This window comes from Lonchura striata, chromosome 3 (genome assembly GCF_046129695.1).
Source record: "Lonchura striata isolate bLonStr1 chromosome 3, bLonStr1.mat, whole genome shotgun sequence".
NCBI lineage: Eukaryota > Metazoa > Chordata > Aves > Passeriformes > Estrildidae > Lonchura > Lonchura striata.
Window position 1 is genome coordinate 17751638 of NC_134605.1, and position 23382 is coordinate 17775019.

At 43.8% G+C, this 23382-nt stretch overlaps 1 protein-coding gene across 2 annotated transcripts in view; it reads left to right on the plus strand.

Annotated features, from left to right (window-relative positions):
• Window positions 1–283: 283 nt before the first annotated feature.
• Window positions 284–23382, plus strand: part of STUM (stum, mechanosensory transduction mediator homolog) — a 48248-nt gene continuing 25149 nt past the window's right edge. For both annotated transcript variants that reach the window (XM_021536999.3, XM_021536997.3), the window contains exon 1: window positions 284–512. In XM_021536999.3, coding sequence (XP_021392674.1) covers window positions 323–512 — 190 coding nt within the window. In that variant the 5' untranslated portion in view covers window positions 284–322. The remainder of the gene's footprint in view (window positions 513–23382) is intronic.

Consider the following 23382-nt stretch of genomic DNA (forward strand, 5'->3'; position numbering starts at 1 on the left):
CTGCGCTCCCTCCTATGGAGTTCTGTCCCCCATTCCTGCGGGGAACGGGACTGCGCCTCGCCCAGGCGGGACCACGCGGGGGGCGCGGGGCTCGGGGCTCCGGCTGCCGAGGGATACGGCGGGATACGGCGGGATGCGGGCTGGGTACGGCGGGATACGGCGGGATGCGGGCTGGGTACGGCGGGATGCGGGCGGGATGCGGCGCCGCGAGGGGCGGGCGGAGGGCGGGGAGGGGTCGGCGCGGGGGGCGCGCAGGCGGGGCCGCGCCCGGCGGCGGGAGCGCGCTCGGCGGCGGGAGCTGCGGTCCCGCCGGGGCACGGCCATGGAGCCCTCGCCCAAAGACGGCGAGAGCGCGGCGGCCGCCGAGCCCGGCCGGGGCGGCACGGCCCCGTCCAGCGGGGTGGTGGTGCAGGTCCGGGAGAAGAAGGGCCCCCTGCGCGCCGCCATCCCCTACATGCCCTTCCCCGTGGCCGTCATCTGCCTCTTCCTCAACACCTTCGTGCCGGGGCTGGGTAAGGATGCTGCGGGAGGGAGCGAGGGAAGGCGGCCGGGGCTCGGGGTCCCTCTCCCACCTGCGGCTGCTTCGCCCCGGCGGGGCCGCCCGGGCTGTCGGACCCCGCCGCGGCGGCAACTTTCCCCGACGGCACCGCGGGGAGGGATGGAGGAACGGAGGGAGGGATGGAGTGCGGCAGGAGCCCCTGCGCCAAGTTTCGGTCGGGGGCCGGGGCAGCGCCCTGCGGGGTGCCCGGGGATCCCACCGAGCGGAGCGGGCGAGGTCGCGTTTCCCTCGGCGGGCAGCGGGGCTGGGGCAGCCGCCTGACCCCGCTCCGCCGCTCCGCGGGGCACGGACGGTCCCGGCCCCGGGACGGACCCGGCACATCCCCCGCGACCCCTCCGTCTTCGCCGGGCGGGTAGAAGGGATTCAGCTGTTCGGGCTCTCGCGGACTGTGACTGCAGGCAGAGGACCAAAGCTCACGGTAGACACATCACTCGCTAGCTAGAGAAGAGCTTTCAGAGCCCACCGTGCCGCGTTTTCTAAGGAGACCCCTGGAAAATGTTAGAACCGTTGTTCAGAAAAAGTGGAGATTCACAGCGTAAAGTCTCTAGTGTGCTCAGGTCCCTAAGATGTGGCTGCATCCTTTCTCTATTTCCTTTTCCTCCACTTGAATTAGGAATTGCTTACTGCAAGAGGAGCTTAGAGTTTGAACACTACAAAAACCCCTGGAATACAAGGCTAAATACAGACATTGGAGATGAAAGCAAAACAACCACATTAATAAAAAACCAAAAACAAACCAAACCCAAACAAAATAATCAATGACTCATTAAACCATACCTCAAGTCTCTAATAGTCCATTTCTTGTTGCTGTTTCTGCTACAGTAGCCACCACAGGAACCTTACTTGTGATATGGGAGTATCCTCTACCTAGCTCTGCTTTAAAGTGCTACTGACTGCCTTTAATTGCTTCATGTGCTTCAGGTGGCTTAATTCTTTAACAAATCTGAAATTCTTAAGTTCTGGTTAAAGTACTACCCATGTGTGGGTGGGATAGTGTGTGAAACACATAGAAGCCATTGCTACTCCAGCGTGCTTGCTCTGTGGATGTATTCCAGAGGAAAACTTGCACCTTTTGCAATACCTCTGAGTTTTCCTGTGGCAGGACTGGTGTGTGTGTGTGCCTCCAGATGCAATCCACTGTGCACTGTGTTGTTTACATAGCCCTTGTGTGCAGCCACCTGAAGAACCTTGACTGATGAATCAAAGACAAATTCTGGAGTTGAGTTCTCTCATAGGGCTTTAGGTTTCCTGGGGCTTTTTTTTCCCACTCCGGAGAGAGAAGTTCAAAACCAGAGTTTTCAAAGCAAGTGTTGCTTTCTGTTGGCATTGAAGACACCACATCTTCGCTGTAGACATACAGGAAAAAAGCCTGACTTACCACTCCTCTGTCCTTATCCAAATGGTCTGACACTTCCAAAGCACACTAGAAAACCCTCAGTGCTCTCCCTTCATCTCAGAAGGTCAGGTCCTCATGAGCCATCCTTATGCTGAAATTGGCTTGAAGTGTGGTTCTCTGCCTGGAGTTCTTCTCTGGGTGCTGCTGGGGGTCTGCTGGGTTATGCCTTGCCTCATAAGAAGGTGCCTAAACAAGAACAGCAGACAGCCCTCCCTTCCTGAAGGTGAGTGTTCAGGGCTCCCAGTCAGTGCTGCTTGAAAGCCTGGGAGTTTAATCTGGACTATGTAACTGTGTTGGCTGTGTAACCACTGACAGGCTGGACCAGCACAAAATGGTTTTTAATTTTATTTTTAATTCCATTTGGGTTTTTTTTTAACAGGTGGAGGGTTTTTTGTTGTTGTTTTTTGGTGGTTTTTTTTTTTTTTTTTTTTTTAATTTGTTTGCCCTTTAATGCGGTGATTTCAGCCGTATGGTCTGGCTGGCTGTGCCACTCTTTCTCCTGGTGCCCTGTTGCAAAAGTAGCAAACCAAACAAACTACAGATGAAAAGGAATCCTTCCCTGTAACATCTCCACAGCCTGGCAAAATGCAGTGTTTTGGAGATGCATCCCAAGCTCAGTATGCAAAGCATGGCATTTAGTTTGTACATAAATGAACCGTTCTGTTAATGAAGCTGCTAATATCACATGCATTTTGAGAGAAATCTTAGTCTGAGATATCACACCTGACTAGAACACAGCTATTTACAATCTCAGCCATATCCTGTCATGTATCACATAGCCCACACAGGAGGGGAAACAGGAGGATCATGAATCTACTGGCAGGCATGTTCAAGGTAAAAAGAGATTTTCTGTCATTGTTGCACTTCAGCCATCTCAATGAGCTGAGCAACGCTTGTAAAATAGGTAAGATTTGCAGTGGTGTGAAGTATTCACATCAAGGATGTGAGCCTGTTCCCTGTGAAGTAAATGGCAAAATTCCCATAAGTTCTTGTAGTACAGATTTGTAACATGTTAAAATGATGTTTCACAGGCTCGCCATGTATTTCTGCCTGCTTAGCTGGAGTGTGTGACTGTGTTTAGGTGTTAATGGAAGTCCTCTGTTTCTCAGTCCCTAAATTCACCCATCATCTGTTTTGCACATAGTTGTCATTTGTGTGTAGACTCTGCAGTGCAATTGCAAAGAAGGGTCAGAGACCACCAGAGTAAACAAGAAAATGGGCAACATTGAATAAATCAAGTTTTCCAATGCTTGGAGATTGGTGCATTTGAGGTTTTCATTAGTGCCCCATGCCTCAGAACAGTGATATCCAAATAGTAATTGCACTCTGATGCAGACTTCCAAATCCTTGGGCATTCTCTCACCATATGAAAGTCTCTTTTTTTTCAGTTAAATTATCTTTCCTCTCTTACAGAAGTCACCTTTAAGGGTGACATCTGAAAATTTTAAATATCTGGTTTATTTTTCCTTTGGGCTATTTATGTTTTGAAGTAGTACTCTATTTGGACAGGAGAAGTAACACTTCCTCTTTGTTTACAGTCAGTTTATTATCTTCAGTTGGTTAATTTTCAGAGTTTAACGTAAAAACCCAGAACTGCAGGTTTTAAGGTGCATTGTAAACTGGGTTTTAACTACTCATTCCATACATGCTACACAAGATGTAGTTCACAGGAATTTTTTCATACATAGAGGATGTGTTAACTTTTCCCTTGCCAAAACTTAAAATTCAGACCAAATGCAGCGTAAAAAAAATGTTGATTAGCTCATCTACTTGTAACCCATTTTGCCAAATAGCCTTGAAATCACACATTCCTTCCAGCTGCTGTGATGGGCCACTTGGAAATGTTCTGGATCAGTTTTCCATGGCCCAGTGCAGTGTTTCTCACCTGTGTCTAACAGGGCTATGGGGCTGAGCTGCACTGAAGGTGTCCCAAGCTGAGGTTCACAACAAGAGTGGGTAGGCAGAAGAGGGGGGAGCCCGCGGGCGCTGTGGCAAAAGCCATCGTGCCTTGGCTACCAGCGCTGCAGCTCTGCCACGGGCATTGCAACCTCTGGTCTGGCTTTGTGTTTCTGGAGAGGCTCTGAGGCATCAGGGCCAGATGATGCAGTGACGAGCTCTGGAGAATGGGAGGTGCAGCTGCCAGCAGAGCTGGAGGGCACCCAGTGCTGCCATTCCCGCAGGATTGGGCGCTGAGCGGATGGCAAACGGGAGCAGGCTGGCCGTGCCCTTCGGCTGGCAGACTGTGTTCCCGTGTGCCAGTCAGCGTGGGAGGAGATCTGGCTCCTTGTCATTCCTGGAGCTGAGACATGGCAATCTTGCCCTCCTTCCTCTCTGCTCTTCCTTCTCTCGACATCACGTGTGTGGGAGGGGGTAAACCAAGGAGGGGAACTTGAGGGAAATGTGAGAAGTGAGTGAAATTATCTGAAAGTCGGAGGTATTCTCCAGGATTAATCCCTCCTGTCAGGAAGGGGGTGGACTTTTGGATCACAGCCTGTGTTGTATGTGTACACTATTTTTATGCAGAGAGTAATTGAAATACGTGGCATAAAACTATGCTAGCGCGGGATAGGAGAGCAGCCACCCATGTGCCATGAAATAGTCCGTGCAGGAACTCAGGAGTGCCAGCCTCTCACAGCAGCTACAGAAGGAAGGGCTGATCCCCAGCCCACTCAACTTTTTGCTTCCAGGGTTCCACAGTGCAGATCTCCCGTTCCCAGGTGTGGCAGCTCCATATCACGAGTCTTCTGCCATCTGTTTATTCACTCTTGAGAGAGTTCATGCACTGCACCTTCATCTGTGGGAATGTGGCTTTGCCATTGGATTCATAGAAGCCAAACACCTTCTCGTTAGAAACCAAGTCTCTCCTGAGCAGAATGAGCTCTCCAAAGAGCTGAATAGAAAGCTGATGGGAAAAGATCTGCATAAAATTACCAGTACCCAATTTATTTTTGTGGTTGGAATGGTAAATATATGCCTCAAGCAAACATCCATTGCCTTCATTATTGAAGGAAAGAATTTCAAGGAAAAAACACATTTTCTTGTCTATGGTAGAGCAAACAGTGCAATAATGAAATTTGGGCTTTCAGACATACGTACATAAAAATCTCAGATTCCCTTTGGTATTTAAGATCCTTTAATTTTTTTTTCTTTCAAACATACAAACCAATGAATCTGTGTAATTTACAAGCTCATTTTTGGAAAACAAAGTATTTCTCGAGTGTCTATATGAATTTGTGTTTGTGAACTTTACCGCTGCAGTTTTTTAGCTAACGTGGGAGCATAATTAAACAAAGCAAACCTATTGCCAGTAGATTTCACTCTGTCAGGTTTTGTATTTTCCACTGAAAAGGTCAAGAAGTTATTTATGGTGATTTGTGCAAGGTGGGAAATGAGACCTGTAATAAAATGTGTGCATTCAGGTTTTACTACTCCATTACTGGTACAGTGGTATCAACTGTAGATTATCCTCACAGTGAGGTAAAGTTGGACTCAAGAATAACCGAATCTGAGTTTGCTGCACTGTAGGTCTTTGTTCTTTTCAGCTGTAGAAGGCCATTAAATTCCTATTTTATTTTATTTTATTTTATTTTATTTTATTTTATTTTATTTTATTTTATTTTATTTTATTTTATTTTATTTTATTTTATTTTGTCTTATTTTGTCTTATTTTGTCTCATTTTATTTTTTTTAACAGAGATTTAAGGGAGAAATCTAAATGTATCATATAACTTACCTGGCAGATGGTATTGAACAGCCATTCCACAATCACCACTGGGTAGTCTGGAATATTTTTGTTCTGGACCACCTAGAATGACAATCAATCCTGGGAAACTCAAAGGGGTTCACTGGTAATTAGTTATCTGAATAAATGCCAACGTGTTTCAACTTTGTAGCTCTTGATTGAGACAGCTCCACCTAGTGTAACTGACCAGAAAAAAAAAAGAAAAAAAGCTATTTTATCTGCTGAGGGACCTGATGTGGCCCCTCAGTTTAATGCAGTGTTGGACAGCACACTTTGCTGTATTTTAGGCAGAAAGCTGCTTTCTGCTTTGCCCATACTCGCCTAAATATTTAATATATTCCTCTTCATCCCCTTCCTGTGTGTAACACCGGGTTCCTTCTCTGAGCTTGCATCCCAGCCACGAAGGTCACACGTGTACGTGCTGTCATACCCCCCGTGCCCTCCTGTGCATGTGCAGTTATGGGCACACACTGCAGAACTCTCCCGTGCCTGGTTCATGACCACAGCCTCAAGCCACAGTCCAAATATTTACAACTGTTTCTGTCTTTTGGTTAGTTTTTGCTCTTCCCTTGCTGCAGCTGGTAGCAGTCAGCTGTTAAGCTACATTTAAAATGACTTTTTGGTTGATTTTGCTGTCAAGCTGTGCACTAACCCGGTGCTGCAGCCTTTGAATTGCTGTCCATGCCAGAGGAGCTAAAATGCAAACAGGTTTCTCTGCCTCCCTCATGCCTTCTGCTTCCACCAAAACAGAAGACAAAAGAAATGGCCAGGGACGTTTTTGTTCAGTGGTTTCTGTTCACTGCTGTTGTTGAAGCAGCTCTGTGGAGATATTAATTTCTTAATGAACACATAAGGAGACAAGGCTTGCTCAGCATCTTGTAATCTTGTTTGTCATTTAATGCAGTTTGGACAGATGTACTTGAAGATTAAAACTGAAGGTGGGAGCAGACAGCAGAGAAGAGCTGTTAAATGGCCAAGTAAAGCAGCTGAATTTTAAGGTGGATTCAAGGCTGTTCCAGACAAAGGGTGTGACGTGGAGAGAAACAGAGAATCAAGTCCAGAAGGAGAAAAGTACATTTGCAGAGATTCAGTGAGAAGGCAAAAGAACTGAAACTTCTTGCAGCAAGGGAGAAAATGAAAGGATTTGAAGATAAAAGTACCTTGGATGAGGAGAGTGCTTTTGATAGGTGAATTTTTCCTAGTCTGGAGAGCAGGAAGGAAGTGTATTTTCTCCTGACTGAAACAGTGGGTGTTGGAGAGATTTACAAAGCCGGATAAAGCACCATTACCTGCAGCAGCTCACTGCCATTTAATCTCTCCACCATGAAAAGAACTTTGAGAGTTTCTGAATTGTTCAGGATCATAAAGAGAGGAGCAGGAAGCAGAAACCAGGCTCCTCAGGCTCTTCCTTACCATGAAACTGCGTGGAGAAGCCTGAACACAAATATACCCACAGCTGGCAGTGTCTGGCACAAAGGTGAATTTTAGAACCTGTGCCCAGTTTTGAATTGTGTGGAGAAACAAGTGATTGGATGGTAAAGGGATTCTAAAATAGTCCTAAGGTTTGTAATAAGATCAAGTCAGTCTGGCACATGACATCCTTTCTCCTGTCTTAGGACTTGTTTTGGTTGCAGAGCTTCACAAATGTAAAGCGCCACAGTGGAGGAGCACAGACTTGGTGGTAGCACTGAGCAGAGGTGCTGGTCAAAGACAAAACAGAACAGATTCTTTCATTTGGAAGGGACCTACAATTGTCACCTTGTCCAGCTGCCCACCCAGGTCAGGCCTGACCCATATTAATGTTATTTAAGGCCATTGTCCAAATGGCTTTTAAACACTGACAGGCTTAGGGCCCAGCCTCACCTGAGAAAGAGAAGTTTGTGTCATTGGCCTTGCTTTAGAGATTGCAGGAAGGAGAAACCTGAGTCTTCCTGCTTCTGCTGAAGATAAGGAGTTTTTTCATTAAGGGAAGAAGTTAATCCCTCTTCCCCTTCCCAGGGTTTTTGAACATTTATGTTATCTAGGTAAGGCCAAAGTGAAAATAGTGTAAGAACTTAAGAAAATAATCACATATCATTCTGTCTAGTTATATTTCATTTGTTGATTTCTGATATTATAAACTTAGGTTTCATTCTGTGTAGAGTCAAGGGGAAAAATTAAAATTTAATATTTTATTTAAAAACCTAATTTCCACAATTTGTTCTTTCTCCATCTTACCACTTAGAAGCTGCTCTCGACCCTCTTTCCTTCAGCAATGCAGACCTTGTAATAAAGGCAGTTCAAACTCAGTGTTTCCATTCCAAAGGAGTTACAGACCAAACAATTTCTCTCTAACTACTTGACAGCTCCTCAAAAGGCCTATCAAAGCAACCCCAACTCACACAATATTTCCCCTGAGGCTCTTGATTAGATGAGAGTCTTTGCTTTCAGGAAAAGAAAAAAATGTAACTCTTATGGCTGTGGAGCAGGATTTGAAGATAATGATCCTGTCTCAAATGAAAAAAAAAAAAAAGGAGGCCGTGGGAAGAAAGAATGAATTGCCTTTTTTTCTTTTTCAATTCTCAGTTTTGGAGAATCTGAGTCATGATTTTTCAGCACTGGAAATGGCAATATTATACTGAGCTTTTAAATTTTAAAAAGAGGATACATTACTAACTAATTTACAGTTCTGCCATAGTAGACAAATCATGGACATCCATGTCTTTGAGCACAGCATCATGAAATAGAGTAAATATAAATTAGGTGGTCGATGAAAACTGATGGGCAATACACTAACTTAAATTAAAAATCCCAGTATAAACATACCCAAAGGATATGCCTGGAGTAGATCATGGTCAAATCTTGTTAGAGGAAATGGTGAATACAATCAGTAGAGGAACTCTTGGGAACATAATCATATTTTCTGCAGGGGTTCATCCTGTACAACATTTCCAACTTCAGAAATAATTCTTATACAAGGAATTGTGCAGGGGGACCAAGGGCATCTTTGGGAATGTGAATTTAAATGTGACAGATCCTTATCCAGCCTCTCACCAGGTTGTTGTTTATCTGGGTTGAACTCTCAGCTGGCCTCAAGCATTGCTGAATATCCACACAAAATTTAAAAAATGCTTTGAGATTGTGGATAATAATTTTGTTTTAGTTAAAACACAAACATGTTTGTAAAGAATGCAAAAGGGCTAAATGGTCAAATTAATCTTGTGATTGTGTTGGGTAAAAAAATTCAATTGGACCAAATAAGAATGCTGTTTTAAAAAAGTGTTTGTATATTTTTACTAAGTGTTAGTATTAATAAGCCTTTGAAGAACTGAGATTTATTGTAGACTAAAAAATAGATTATAATGACCCACAAGTTCACTATGTTAAAAAGTTCAGTAATTTCATGATTCATGATGGTTTTGTGAAAATATTTTACCTGAAATAAGCTAAATGATCACATTAGTATGGCACTGTCCATTGGAAATAGTTTTGCTGGTTTAAGTTTAAAATATGTATTTTTTTGCATGCATCTCTATTACATATGCCATTATGGTGAAATGAGATCATGGCATTAAAGGAAAGTCTCCTGTAGGCAGAAAACCATTTGTTGTATCTGTTTAAGAGCATTCATAACAAAATGGATTTTAGACTTCATAAATTGGTTTTGTTAATCTGCTATTTTTAAAATACTTGCAAGACCTCTTCTGTTGCCATGACAATTTGATTTCCATAAACATGATATTTTGGATATGACTGTCCAAAAGTGTGTTTGCTGTGCTGTGTGGGGAAAGGAGATGGCAACTTGGCACCACAGAAATTACAATGTAGAGAGCTCCTCAGAGTCAGACCTCTCACTGAGAGTGGTCAGAACAAGTTCATTATAGTAAGAAAAAATATCAAGTTATTGAAAAATATCAAGTATATATTTATCAAGTTAAAATATCAAGGATCAAGTTATATGTATTTATATTCCCTGTAAATTACTTTTTTTTTCCTTCATATCTTCTTGTGAACACTGTTTTGGAGTGAGGAAACTTCAAGTTTCCAATGAGAATTGGTTCCAAGAATGTGAAGACTAAATTCTGGCTAAAAGTACAGCTGGACCTTTTTGGATCTACACACACAAAACAGCTGTAAGGACACAAAACTCTCATTGCCCTGCAACACACTCTGGATTTGCTGTCTTAGTGGAAGGGGTTCACAAAGGATTTAGGATGATGAAAAGTAATGGTCAAGAAATTAGGTATTTGTGAGGTTAGCCAGAGGAAAATCCTACCCTGGCTGAGGGATCAGCATGATTTCCCCATACTCTCCTTCTGTGGTTTTGAAATTATTGCAGCAAATCAGACCCCTTTCAAAACTCATTTGCACCAGATTAGTTATTGGGTAATCCACTGAAAGACTTGGAACATTTTTTACAATGTAGTTAGGCAATTTTATGAGTGTGGATTCTCTGGATTTGGCCATTAAATTACCTCTCTTGATCCGTTTAATTGTTGAAAGCATTGCCAAATCTTCCTGTCTGTAGTGCAAATCTGACAATGCTTTTTTTTGCTGCATGTCTTTCTGCTTTGGCTCTGCATCCGACAAATTGATCAATGCCAGGGAAGGTTTAGCAAGTTTTTTACAAAACAAAACCTAAGCTTGTTAAAAACAATATTTTAGACTCAGCATCATGGGATTTTTTTTCCTCCTACTGAAATTTCATTGTGGCTGCAGAGAGCTGGTGGGATGGTTTCTTGTCTTGTGTAAAAGAGCAAAAAGAGCACAGGGACTACAATCATGGTCAGTTGAGAGCCTCTTGTTTTCTCTTTTACAAGTCAGAATGTAATTTTAAACACTGACTTGCATCTGAGTACTTATTTCACTCAGTCCCCCACACATCCCACAAAAACAATGTGGAAGTGGAATCCCTGACCGCCCTTTGGAGCTGACTCCCTGGGGTGACCTGACTTGGTTCCTGTTTGCTTGGTCAGCTGGAGGTGGGGAGCTGATTTTTGTGCCCGGAGAGCCAACCCCTTCCACGGGCATTGCTGCAGGGCATCGTGTGGCTTTACACCCCCGCTGCAGAGGTGTGGACAGCTGCACAGGGCAGAGCTTGTACCAAGCCAAGGGTGGGCAGAGCACAATGGGGGCACTCTGGGCTCAGCCAGTCCTTGGCACCAGCCCATCCCACCCAAATAAATGCCCAGCCCATCCCACCCAAATAACACCTTGCACGCAGCGGCGCCAATGAGCGAACGCTCATTCCTGCCACAGCTAAGCCTCAGCATTTCCACTTTGGATGGCAGATTCAAGGCAGTGCAGTTAAAAGTAGGATCTGTCTCCTTGTGCTGGGTGCAGCTGACACTTAGAAGAAACCTGTGGTGGAGCTGGGAATGAATTTTAAACCAAGCATGTGTTCCTGGGAACCACTCCTGCTCAGCAATTACAGAGGGAACCCTTCTTTTACTGAGGCTGTGATGATTAAATGGCAACAGTTCACCCTTAGTTGCACTGATACAAAGAATAAAATATTTTTGTTCTGTGTATTAACAAAAATATGGTAATTTTGCTACAATACACGTGTGTCTGTGTTCTGGTCTCACATCAGTGCTTTCAATCCTCCAGATGTTCTTTCAGTGCTCATTCTGCCAAGGCAGAACTGCACAGAGGTGGTGTCCCCTTCCCAGTTGCTCAGTAAATTCCAGGTCACACTGCTTGGAGCACCAGCCCATCATATGAACCAGTGCAGAACAGATACAAAATGTTCCCACTGCAAGCTCAACTGCTTTGTCAGAACTGAGAACCCACAACTTACAGAGCAATGTGGTGTTAAGCCCCTGGAACTATTTTGTCTCACCCTTGCTTGCCTTTTGGCTCTACTAACATTGAGCTGGCCCCTTGAGGTTGCTCCTGTGAATAGGTATTATTTACTGTAAAGAAAAATTGCAGAGCTGAGCTCTTTGTCCTTTCAACCAGGGAAAACTCTTCCCAAGTTGCAGTACCAAGCTGGACACTCACTGAGAATTGTATTTCCCAAATTAGCCAGCAGCCAAAGCTAAAAATCTGGTTTATGCTGCATCATAAAACTTAATCTGCTTTCTCCCTTACAAATGTGGGTTTGTTTTAAATATTTATGACACTTCATCACACACTAGTAAATGTTCTTCAGTACATTTTGTAAAAGGAATTATACCTAAATGACATGATAGCTTACTCCAGGGACTGTGATTTAAGTCTTTCCTGAGAAGTTTACTATTTACTGGTGTGAGAAGTGCCAAGCAGGCAGTCAAGCAGTGTTTTCATAGAATCATAGCATCATTTAGGCTGAAAAAGACCTTTAAGATCATTGAGTCCAATCATTAACCCATCACAGTCAGCCATAAACAACATCCCCAAGTGCCACATACACACGGCATCATTATGTCAGTACACTGTGAGGTGCAGACTACACTCAAGCCCTGTAATGATCCAGAATAGAATGTTTTATGAAGGAGGAGTACATTTCATACACTTAAGACTATCTGTAATCTGAGTGGAGAATTCAGGGGAAATATCCAGATTGTCCAGGAAGTTAGTGGCAAAACTGCTGAGAGAATTTACATGGACTTCTTGCAATTTGGCACCCCAAATAATGCAGCCACACTTTAGTTCCACTAATCTCTTGCAGGAAAGCTGTTATAAATTAATTACTTCCATCACTCTTGGACTGTGTGTTCATTGAGAAGAGAGTTGTTGTCTGTGCCATGCATTAATGAAAACACAGTAAATAGGTAGGGTGGGCAAAGCAAATTTTAGTTTGGATGTGCTGGTTACTTCCTCACATGTTTCCATGATCTGCTTTATGCCTGTGAGAGACAAACTCTCTTGCACACACATGAGGGGCTTCAGCATGTTTTAGTTAGTATATGGCAAAAAAGAAAACCCACACCAAACCCAAAGCCAGGCAAGCACAGATGCAGCCCAGGTTCGTCATTTGCCAAGACACTGATTTATATTGTGCTTTGTGGTTTAGTATTAACCAATATTTGCAGTAAGTAGGCTCTGTATTCCTTCTTATTTGGACCATAGTTGTGCACAAAATGGGGCCTTACTGTAACCTTTAAATAATACAATAATTTTAAAATATATTATTTATGCAACTATGTAGGTGACCATGGCACTGTACAGAAAATGGAAAAAGAAAAGGTCCTCTCCCAGAAGACTGTGATAGAAATGCAACCTCAAGAGTCAGATCCAAGTTAAAAGAAGTCCTAGTAAAAACACACAATACAGTGTAATGAAAAGAAAAACATTTCCTTGAGTTGTATGTTTAAAGACAGAGTTTTAAAGGCACAGTTGGGACTTGTTTCTTAGCAACAGGGCTCATCTGAGCACTGCAAACACTGTCATGTTGGAAAAAGATACCCTCCAGAAGATAAGCAATATGAAAAGAGCTAGAAACATCAAATTGAGATGTCTTCCTGCTGTTGCAGGAGCATTTCATTAGCATTGTAAAGCCTTCAGGCAACAACAAGGTCATTTTGATAAACTGTAATGATCAGAACAAAGAACTCCTTTTTGCTTCTCTTTATCAACAGGGACAAGCAGTAAAAATATTATTCAAAAATAGGCACATTGGTATTACCATAAAGCACAGTTTAGGTTCTGCCATCCTCCTGTATCCATAGAAACAGGGCTGTTTTCTGCACTGAGGGCACAGGAGTCCTGCAGAACAAAGTCCTGGCTCTGTTGTGCCTCACTCTGTCAGTACCAGAAGTTTCAGAGGAAGATCTGTAACGCACAGAGTAAAATCCTACTGGCCTGTAGGAAGAGCTCCTCCTAAAGGAGTTGATTAGCTGGCTGATACACCAAAGCAAGGGGAGTTTTATAAGTATCATTTAATCAAAATAGATTAATGGCAAACGTATTTATTGGGCAGATTAGATGGGGTTCATGTAACCTGTGCACCTGAGTTGGTTGCCTTTATAATGTGAGAGGAGGAATTAAGTGCTACCAGCATGTGACTCATCGCTTTAAACTGGGTTAAGTGAATCACACCCTCTGGGGGCTTCCATCTCTTTTTTTTTTTTTTTTTTTTTTTTTTTTTTTTTTTTTTTTGCCTCCAAAGGGTAAGTGGCTCAGATCAAGACACCTCCCTTGCAGATATCAGAAGTTAGGTCAGATGAAAGCTACCCATTATCTGGTTTGCAAAATAAGGCATTTGCTTCAATAGTTTCAAAACATTTCAGGCATTGCAAATCTTTCTGGATTTCATCTTGTCCTTAGAAGAACTGAAATAGTTCTGACCTCCGTGCTGTCTCCTAATGCATTCACATCTGCTGTGTCTTTTGGAATTTGTGCATTTTTGAAACTCAGACCTCCTCTCTTTCTTATGAGTGCTCAACATAAAACCCTATAATTTCTGTAATTTCCATCATTACAGAGTGCAGCTCTTTGGCAGCCCTTTCCCAAAGCATGTGGTATAGAGAGGGAGGGAGAGAGGGAGGGAAGGGGTCACATCTGTGAGAATATCCCAGAGAGACGTGCATGGAGAGGGGAACTTCCAAGAACTGACCACAAATCCTCTGTCACTCCCCATCCATCCTGCACTGTTCAGAGTGGGGCAGAGGAAGAGAAATCAGGAATGAAAGAGTGAAGTGAAAGGTGAAGAAGAACTCCACCTGGGAGTGGAGGGGAAAATAAAGGGGCAAGGGTCATGTTTTGTTTCTCACTATCCAAACCTATTTTAATCGGCAATAAATTGGTTTTCCCCAAGTCCAGTCTGTTTCACCTTTGATGATAATTGGCACATGATCCTGCTGTTCTTTACCTTGACCCACAAACCTTTTTAGTCTTCTTTTTTCCCTCTGCTCTTTGGAAAAGAAGGGGAGTGAGAGGGTGACTGGGTGGGTGTGTGGCAGCCAGCCATGGGCAGCTGACCACAGCACATCACCAATTTCTGTCCTGCTCTTCCATAGCCTCCCTCCTTAGCCCAGTCCCGAGGGCTTTGCTGACCCTGGGACACCTTGAGCATGTGTTCTCTCAGCACTGCTCACGGTGATATTTAGATCCCTTCCTTGAGGGGTGTGCTAGGTGTTCACAATGTTTCTTTCCTTCAGGCATTATCTAAGGGATAGAAAACATGAGAGAGGTCCTTGCATGCTCTGTATCAGTAGCATTGAGAGCTGCTCAGGTTACCAGTGGGGCTGAGAGATGATCCTTGCCTAGTGCCCCTCCTCACTTCACCCCAGCCAGCCAGGATGGTGCCTGGCTGTAATTCCTGTGTGTGATGACTGGTGAAGAAAGGTTTCCCTTCTCACTCTTCTGACTTCTGGGTCACTGACATATCCATCAGAGACTTGATTGTGGCAATTCTACAAACACTGTCTGTCCCTTGATCTTGGCTGGACATGACAGCACCTCATTGTGGCAGCAGTTCTCTGGCCACAGAGAGAAACAACTTTCCCAGGCATTGTCCTGGGGAAAAGTCTGTGAGAATATCAGAGAAAAGAATGAGAAATAATTCTTAGCTTGCTGTACCTGTTATTGTAAACATGTGGAATCTGTTATGGAGATTTGTTTACCAAAGGGTGGTTTCTTAATTGGCCAATGGTGATGGTGTTTGGATTGGGGGACCAGTTAGGTCCACCTGTATTGTACCTGTCTATAAAAGCAATGGGTTTCTTAATGATGATAATATAATAAAGAGATTGATCAGTCTTCTGTGAATCATGGAGTCAATGCTAGTTATTACCCAGCCAGGGACTTGCAACAGCACCTCACATCAATAAAAAGCACAGAAAACCATCTACCAAAAACTCAGTGCAAAGCCACAGTTAAAGCCAAGTTTAAGTTTAGGACACCTCTGGAAAGACTTTGCACTGAACCTGCTGTGACACAGATAAGTGTTCCCTTCTATGGACTCTGATACAGGTTTATTACCTATACTAAGAAGAGATTAATTGGGTGTCCACTGCTCCTCTTCAGCCTATGAAGTTCTAATACAGCTGCACAGCATAAATGCTTGATAGGAATCTATTGGATCAGTTCTGCTCTCCTCAAGTCATCAAAATCCTCATAAGATGTCATTAGCATTGCTAAAGCAGGAAGAAATATGACAGCATGGGAAAGACATTTCAGATGAACATTCCTTAATATCCTGTAATGCTTCTTTTCTGGTCCATACTTGTAATCTTAATCTATATATTACATTGTAGCCAAAACCCATGGAGGGCAGCAAGGCTTAACTAGGAAATTCAGAATTTGAGCAACCTGATGGTTCTTTCACTATGGCCTGAGGCATGATTTAGTCTGGAATTCCTTGATTTCAGTAGGAATTTGGTGCCAAAGTGTTTTCAAATGCCCATGCTCTAGTTTCTCTGCCTTCCTTCTATCATTCTTCAACAGTAGGAAGAGAACATTGCCATGTGTAATTACACAGACATAAACTGGGGTATCATTAGTACTTATGAGATGCTAAAATAAAGGGAGCTAGATGAAGTGTTGCTCTTGGTCAGTATGGACATTCTGAGAGAAGAGACAGTAAGTTTAAAACAAAATAAGTGGAAAAATAGGTGCAGTTACTTGTGTATGTAATTTTTTTTTTTTTTTTTAAGGATTATAAATAGTTTAGGGCCAGACATTTGAGAAGGGTAAGAATGATGTTTGTGTTCTCCCCCTGCTGAACAGTTTGGCTCAGCTGTTAATTTTCACTAACAGGAAAATAAAAAGCACTTTTCAGATAGACTTGTATTGCCTTAAAGCCAGATCTAGAAATGGGATGATTCACATGGGTTCCATGGATTGTGCACACTGTGCCTGCCTTGTACAATTTGTCCCTTATCTGGGAATGATGAGGCTGAACTTGCCCACAGCACCACACAGCTTCTGCTTTGTGCAGCCAGCCAACATGCCAGCAAATGCACCTGCACCTCCTCCAGGTACTCCTTTCTTCCTCAAGGTATTCTAAGATTCAGGGATTTTCCTACCCTGTGAGTGGCACTTGCACCCATGTATTGTTCTTCTCTCTGATCTTTCTTCTGCATGTATTTTGATCAGTATTAGTTCAAAGAGTACTAAGGGGAATTAATCACCATTTTCACTCCATCCAGTCCTCTTCCCACCCTGAATCTGGTCGTGCTTTCTGTCAGATGTGATGGTTGAGAAGAACACAGAGCAAATTGCAAAGGTGAATGCCAGGATTTCTAAAAGTCCTGGGGCTGCCTCTAGTTTCTTTCAGGGGAGCACAGGAGGAACTTGCAGGGGAGCACTGCAGCCTTGAGCTCCCTGTGGTTTCATGAATGACACATTTAGGCTGGTTTGTTCCACCTGCACTCCAGGCCCACCCATGACCACAGTTCTGCCCAGTCACAAGCACCCAGTGCTTTTGCTATGTGCTGAAGTTCCTCTTGTAAGTGAGGAGCATTTGCTGGGTGAGAGCTAATGGGATCTGCACAACCCTTTGCGACTTCTCATTCAGGAGTTTGATCTGTGCATTTTGAACTTCTGCTTCCCTTCTCCCCTGCTTCTCTGTGAACCAGATTGTTACAGATCTCCTGACAAGGAGCTGCCATAGAACAGTGGTTCCATTTGCAGTGCAGTGTAAGGATCATTAAGGATGTGAGATCCTACAGTAAACCCTTCTTGCTTAGGGTATTGCACTGTCTTAATTCCTTCCCTGTGTCTGAGATGGAGAGGTGTGGTTTGCTGTGGATGGCTGATGTCCCAGACCAGTGGTGCTGCTGTTCCAAAGGTGGAGCTGCTCTATGATGTGGTCTTAGTGGATCAGTGTCTTCGGATTTGTCATGGAACAGACACTTTTCTCTCAAAAATTGTAAAATTTAAGATAATTTTTCATGAGTGCATCTAGTTAAACAAATGGTTCTTTAAATGACAATAACAGGCCTCTGCTATCAGATTGTTCTGTGCAGCACAGCTAAAAATACATGCTTATTTTTTTTTTTTTCATTTCAGACAAGGCACAATAAAAGATGGCAGAATAGTTCTGATGTGTCGGATTGCTGCTTTTGTACAGTGCTGTACTAGAAATCTTGTTTTGTAAAATGTGAGAGAAGAAAAAGTGCTATGCTTTTAATTACTAAAATTAAAAGAAAAAGGAATTATTTTAGCTAGAAACGCAGGGTAATTTAATGCTTAAGTGTAGGAAGTTATAATGACTGTAGAAGTATGCTTCAGACACCTGCAGGGATTAGCAGAAAAGAGTAAGGAATCCCTAAGTAGGAGGAGAACATTAAGGTGTACAGCAGCACATCAGTGGTCTGTGCTTTCAGAGCACACAGGAGCCCATCCTTTGGGGAGGGGTGTGGGAAGGAGCTCTATTATTGAATTTTGGGCAGGAGAAAGCATTACTGCCTGTCTTTTTGGTAGTCAGAACTGCAGGTGCCTACATGTGCAAGAAAAGCATCTGACCTATAAATAAAAATACAATGACACAACAGTGGTTTAACTGATGCAGCCTTTCTAGATTCCTAATACACACCGGGACATCCATTATCTAGGGAAATATGTTGTTACAGCAAGTTACCTTGTGTCACACAGGATCTAGAACAAATCCCTACTTCAAGGTTGGGCATTTGTGTTGCAGGATGTCTGTAAACAGAAACAGTAACAGGATTTCACCAGCTCTGAAAGCCAAGTCTTAGAGGGAAAAGCATTCGATGTGGCATGTGAAAGGGAACTCTGGCTGGAGAGTAGGTGAATATAAGGAAGGGGAAAATGTTTCATTTTATGAGAGAGAGGAAAAAGAAATAGAAGTTGGAGCAACCCGACTGCATGGGGAAAGGAGAGGGAGGAATAAAATACATAATTATCCTCCTTTTCTATTTCCTTGAAAGCCAGATTGTTGGAAAGGTGGTTGGTGGTGTCATCAGTAAGAAACATTCACTGTGCAAAGAAATGGAGTTTGACTTTGCTATCTTCATTAAGAGGAGAGGATGTCCAAGCAGAAAGACCACAAGGAGTGGGCAGGATATGGGAGAGGTGTCCTAAAGAGATGCAGGAGTTGAGTCACTGACAAAGAAATGGAGATGGCACACCAAGGCTTGTGTGCAGGTGAAGTTTAAAGAGGGCATAGTATGGAGAGAGCGGAGAATGGGGAAGGGAATTGCAGAGGCTGAGTCAGTGCCTCTGTGAAACAGGAAGGGAAGGATGGCAACAAGGAGTGAGAGATGCTGAGGGCAGGGTCAGAGACAGAAGGGAGGCAGAAGGCAAGATGTCAGAGAGCCCTGGTGCAGGCCAGAGCTAGGAACCAGAAACCTAGAGCACAGGTCCTGACACTCATCCTGTCTCTTTGCAGACCTTGGTGAGAACTGTTTCAGCAGAGGGGACAGAAACCTCATTTGTGAAAGAAGGCAAATTTAGGTAATGTTGCAACATTTCCAAGAAAAAGCAAGGGAGGAAAGAAGTTGGTTAGGGGACCTGGAGAGACAAGTGAAGCTGCATGACCGACACAATTCTGCTGAGGTAGAATATCCAAGAGACCTTCTTCTGCAGTGGGGTAAAGTGTAGACCTCCCCTTAATTTCAGCTGTGCAGTCCCATATACTGAATTCATGTTGTAGTGTGAATGCAGATACAGTGAATCCAGGTGGGATAAGGAGCTTAAGCCACAGCTGCCATTAGAAGCTGGAGAGTCACAGGAGCTGGATAATGAGTCTCACAGCTGTACAGCTGCTGGGCTCAAGGCAGGCCCAAAGAACCAGCCATGATCCCCAGGTGCCTGCTGGGCCTGCTCAGCTGAGGAGCAAGGAGAGCAACACCATCTGCTGAGCAGAGCCTGCTCCTCACACAGCTTAACAGACTTGCTAGAAAGTTAGGAAAGTACATGTATGCAGATAAAATCAGTTTTCTACAATTTCAATTCTGCTTAAGGATGTATCCATGCTATCCATGTTTGAATTTATCAACCTCATGCCAAGCAGCAGGTGTATGCTGCTTGCCATGGCCTGTGACTATTATTTAAAAGTACTGTCTTTCTGCAGTTTGCACTGCAGAATTGCTGCCAAGATCAGGTTAGCCCTGGCGAGCCAAATTAATCCCTGGTGTGACTCTGGCAGTCAGTGGATTTATGTCAGGGATGAATCTGGGTCCAATATAGATGTATTTTTTGGCAGAAGGAAAAGTAAAACAATGGAGGAATGAATAAAGGTTAGAGGAATGGTCCCTCAGCTGTGCCTGGCCTTCTTGAAAGAAGTGTTTTCCTCCTATGCCCACTCCTTATTTCCAAGGAAATGCATTCCTCTGGTTCAGAGTCCTGAACTGAGGGAGCCATGCAAGGTGCAAAAGTCCTCGGTGAGTGGGAGGTGATGAAGATTTTTGAGCTACTCCAGGGAGCCACAGGCTCTTGAGAGACACAGGACCCAGTTCCCAAGAAAATATGGGAGGAGCAGCTTTGGAAACAGTCAAGAACTGCAGAAAGAGCTCTTTGGCCCAGGGAGTCTTGTGTGATGCAAACACTTCTTACCACTTGAAGCCTGGCCCTGGCTGGCACACAAGTGGCAAATGTGAATTCCCTTTCCTCTGCAGGACTGGCACTCCTCAAAAATCAGCCTTGCTTAGAAGACACGATGGAAAATTGACCCTAGTGAATTCCAGTTAGCCAAACTGGAGGATGTACAGAAGCAGAGAATCAACATCTTTATTTAGCAGAGAATTGCATTGCATTGCAATGTCAGTGTCAGGTGTTATGGTTGCTCTGCTGCCCCCAGTGTGACTTCTGGAAAGGACATTTAAAAGGCTGAATCTCAGCTGCACCGCTTGACAGTGAGATGAGTGCTTCCAGCAGTCCTGCATAGGAGTGTTGAACCACGTCACCATTGTGCCCAACCTCATTGTAACCTGTTGCAGATCAGAATTTAAAAAAACAAAGAGGTGGAATGAAACCATGATAATTTCAAGTTTCTCTGCATAACCCTTTTTCCTGGGACACCTCATTCCATATAAATCTCCTCTAGCCTCCAAAAAATGAGGTCCTTGAGTCATTGTACATATGTACATAGAGGTATGTGAAAGTATTTTATACCAAAATACTCTTGGTGTTTTACTCAGAATCATTATGTGCTCTATTGCGATGTTGTGAGCTCAGTTCTTTGTGACATCTACCAAAAAAAAAAAAAAAAAAAAAAAAAAAGCATTAATTTTTGTCTAGTTGGCAGATATTGAGATATTGGAAAGTATTTGGTAAAGGGAAAAATCAGTCCTTGGACAGAAATACATGTAAATCAAGTGCTTTTTGCTGCAAACTGGAACACAAGAAATCCAAGTGGTGGAAGGAAGAGGGAATTCAGATGAAAAGACCACATATAAAATCTCACAAGCACATCTACACGGCTGTGGCTCTGCAGGCCTTGCTGGACACATCCAGATGGCCAAGAAGAATTAACTGTGGATAACCTGGCATTTGAACACAAACACTCATCTATGCTTGTGACCTGCTTAACTAAGCTGTGGTATTTCCTTTGGCTTTGCTCTCAGAAGAGGACTAGCCCCAGCAGAAATGACGATTTTATCCAAGTAAATATTTCTCCTAAAGAAGGCCCATACTTGTGCACAAAGCAGTTTCCCTTCAGTACAAAGGCATCTCCCCTCAGAGCCTGCCCGAGCTTTTTGACAGGGCCCTGCACAGCTCAGGGGAGGCACTTGAGGTTCATCTGTTTTGGTGTGATCAGCAGCTCACAAGCAAATTTTCTGATTGCTGTGAGAGTAATTGCACTTGACATTTTAGAGCTAGAGCAGCTTTTCAAAAATAAATGGAGAAATCATGAAGAGGCCTGCATTCAAGGGCTGTGGTGGCAGAAGGACACAGCCCTGGGAAACAAAACCAGGGAGATCAGCTAAGCTTTGTATGGAGTCATTAAAGTTACTGAAATACCATAGAATAGCTGGGACTGGAAGAGGCTTCTGGGGGTCACTTAGTCCTTCCAGCGACTGGGTTAAAGTAGAGCAATTTGCTCAGGTCCTTCTCCACAGCATCACAGGATCCCTGCTGGTACTGACACATGCACTAGCCTCCATAATATCCATATTTTCTCCATCCTCATCAGAAATCCTCCTTTTAGAAAACTGTTCTGTTGGGGCTGGATTCATTTGTCTTGGCTGGTGCTCATAACCACAGAATCTGTAAAGTCAGGGGTCACTCCAGCCTGCACTATTTATGGAGCCTGGGCTGGGGTGATGTCAGGCACGAGGTACCACAGCTCATTTCTCTGCTGCCAGAAGAGATTTGCTTTTGTTGGCCTGCATGGGGCCTTTCCAAGGGGAGCCAAAATGGCTGTGGAAGACTCCAGAGCTTGTCCACAGGAGCAAGACAGGTTACGTGTAGAGGCTCACTCTGGCTTGGTGCTCCACCTCTAGAATTACAGCACCCTCACCAAGGAGGCCGTGGGGTGCTGCAGCTCAGCCTGAGTGGATCCTTGTCCTCCTCATCCCACACTGCTCTTCTGCAGAGCCCTTCATGTTTGAATCTGCTGGCCAGGAATGCTGAGGTGGGAAGTTCCAGTTAAAAGGGATACAAAAGCTGCATGTACTGTTGAAAATGCTCCATAATGGTTTTGCTGAATAGGATAAAACATCTTGATATCCTCAGTCAAGTAAACAACCATGAAATGAGATTTTTGTTTGTAAAGTGCCTGAATGACCTGAAGGTACCAAAGCCAAACTTAGAGTGCAAAGCACCATCTCCTAAATATATTGGATGCTATGTACATCAGCAAAACAGCAATGGCTTTAGTAGATAAAGTGCTTTACCTTTCATCTAGGAGTAGAGGTTTTATGAAAAGTGTCCTTTAAAATCAAGACCTGGTCACTATTTGACTAATGGTAGCACTGAACAGAACAACAAGGATATAGCTCCGTCAGGCTAGACAGTAAATTTCCTGACAGACTTTCTAAATTAACACCTTAATAAAGTTACTTCAGCATTATAAGAATCAAGTTATAGCATCAGAAATACTTAGCAAGCAGCTGTAAATCCAGGATGGAGTTCTGGTCTCACAAATCATATTCCAGACTCCTGGGTACAGCACCACATCACTTAGCTACAGAGTGCAATTCTCTTATGTCCTGTTTGTCCCTGCTTGAGACACTTTGGCTCATAAAATGTGCGCACTGAGTTTTCTGGATTAAGAGAAAAAGATGAAATGCTGTTTTTGTTAGCCTCCTGCATGCTTATCACTGCAGATCTCTGAACATTTATGTCAATTTTGTTTTACATTCCTTTAGTCCTTAAAAGATAACTTGTACTTTGAGGTGATTTTGGAGGCTGATGCAATTTATTACACTGCCATTTCAGCTGCCTTGTTCAGTAGAATAACCTCTAATTGCTCTGCATCCCCATCTAACTTTCTAATAAGATTAATTCTGTCTTGTGCCCTGGTAGTCTCTAATTAACATGATTTGTCTTCACAGTTAAGGGTTCCAGGGTATCACAGCAAGCTCAGAGTCACTGCTCAGTGAAACTTAGACGTAGTTAATCCATCCCTCCATGAGCAGAGCAGACCCTCCTAGGGAGCTTCAAAGGGCTAAATTCATCTCAAGGCATTGATGAGAGAGACATGATGAGAGCAGCTGCAGACCTCACCTGGAGCTGTGGCTGCCGGGCTGGGGGGAGAGAGCCTGCACTGCCCCTGGCCTGCTGCTTTCCTCTGCCCTGGCAGAGCTCCCCAGGATGGGCTGGTGGCACTGGAACCCATGCGAGGGCAGAGGAGGAGTGAGCATTTGATGTGGC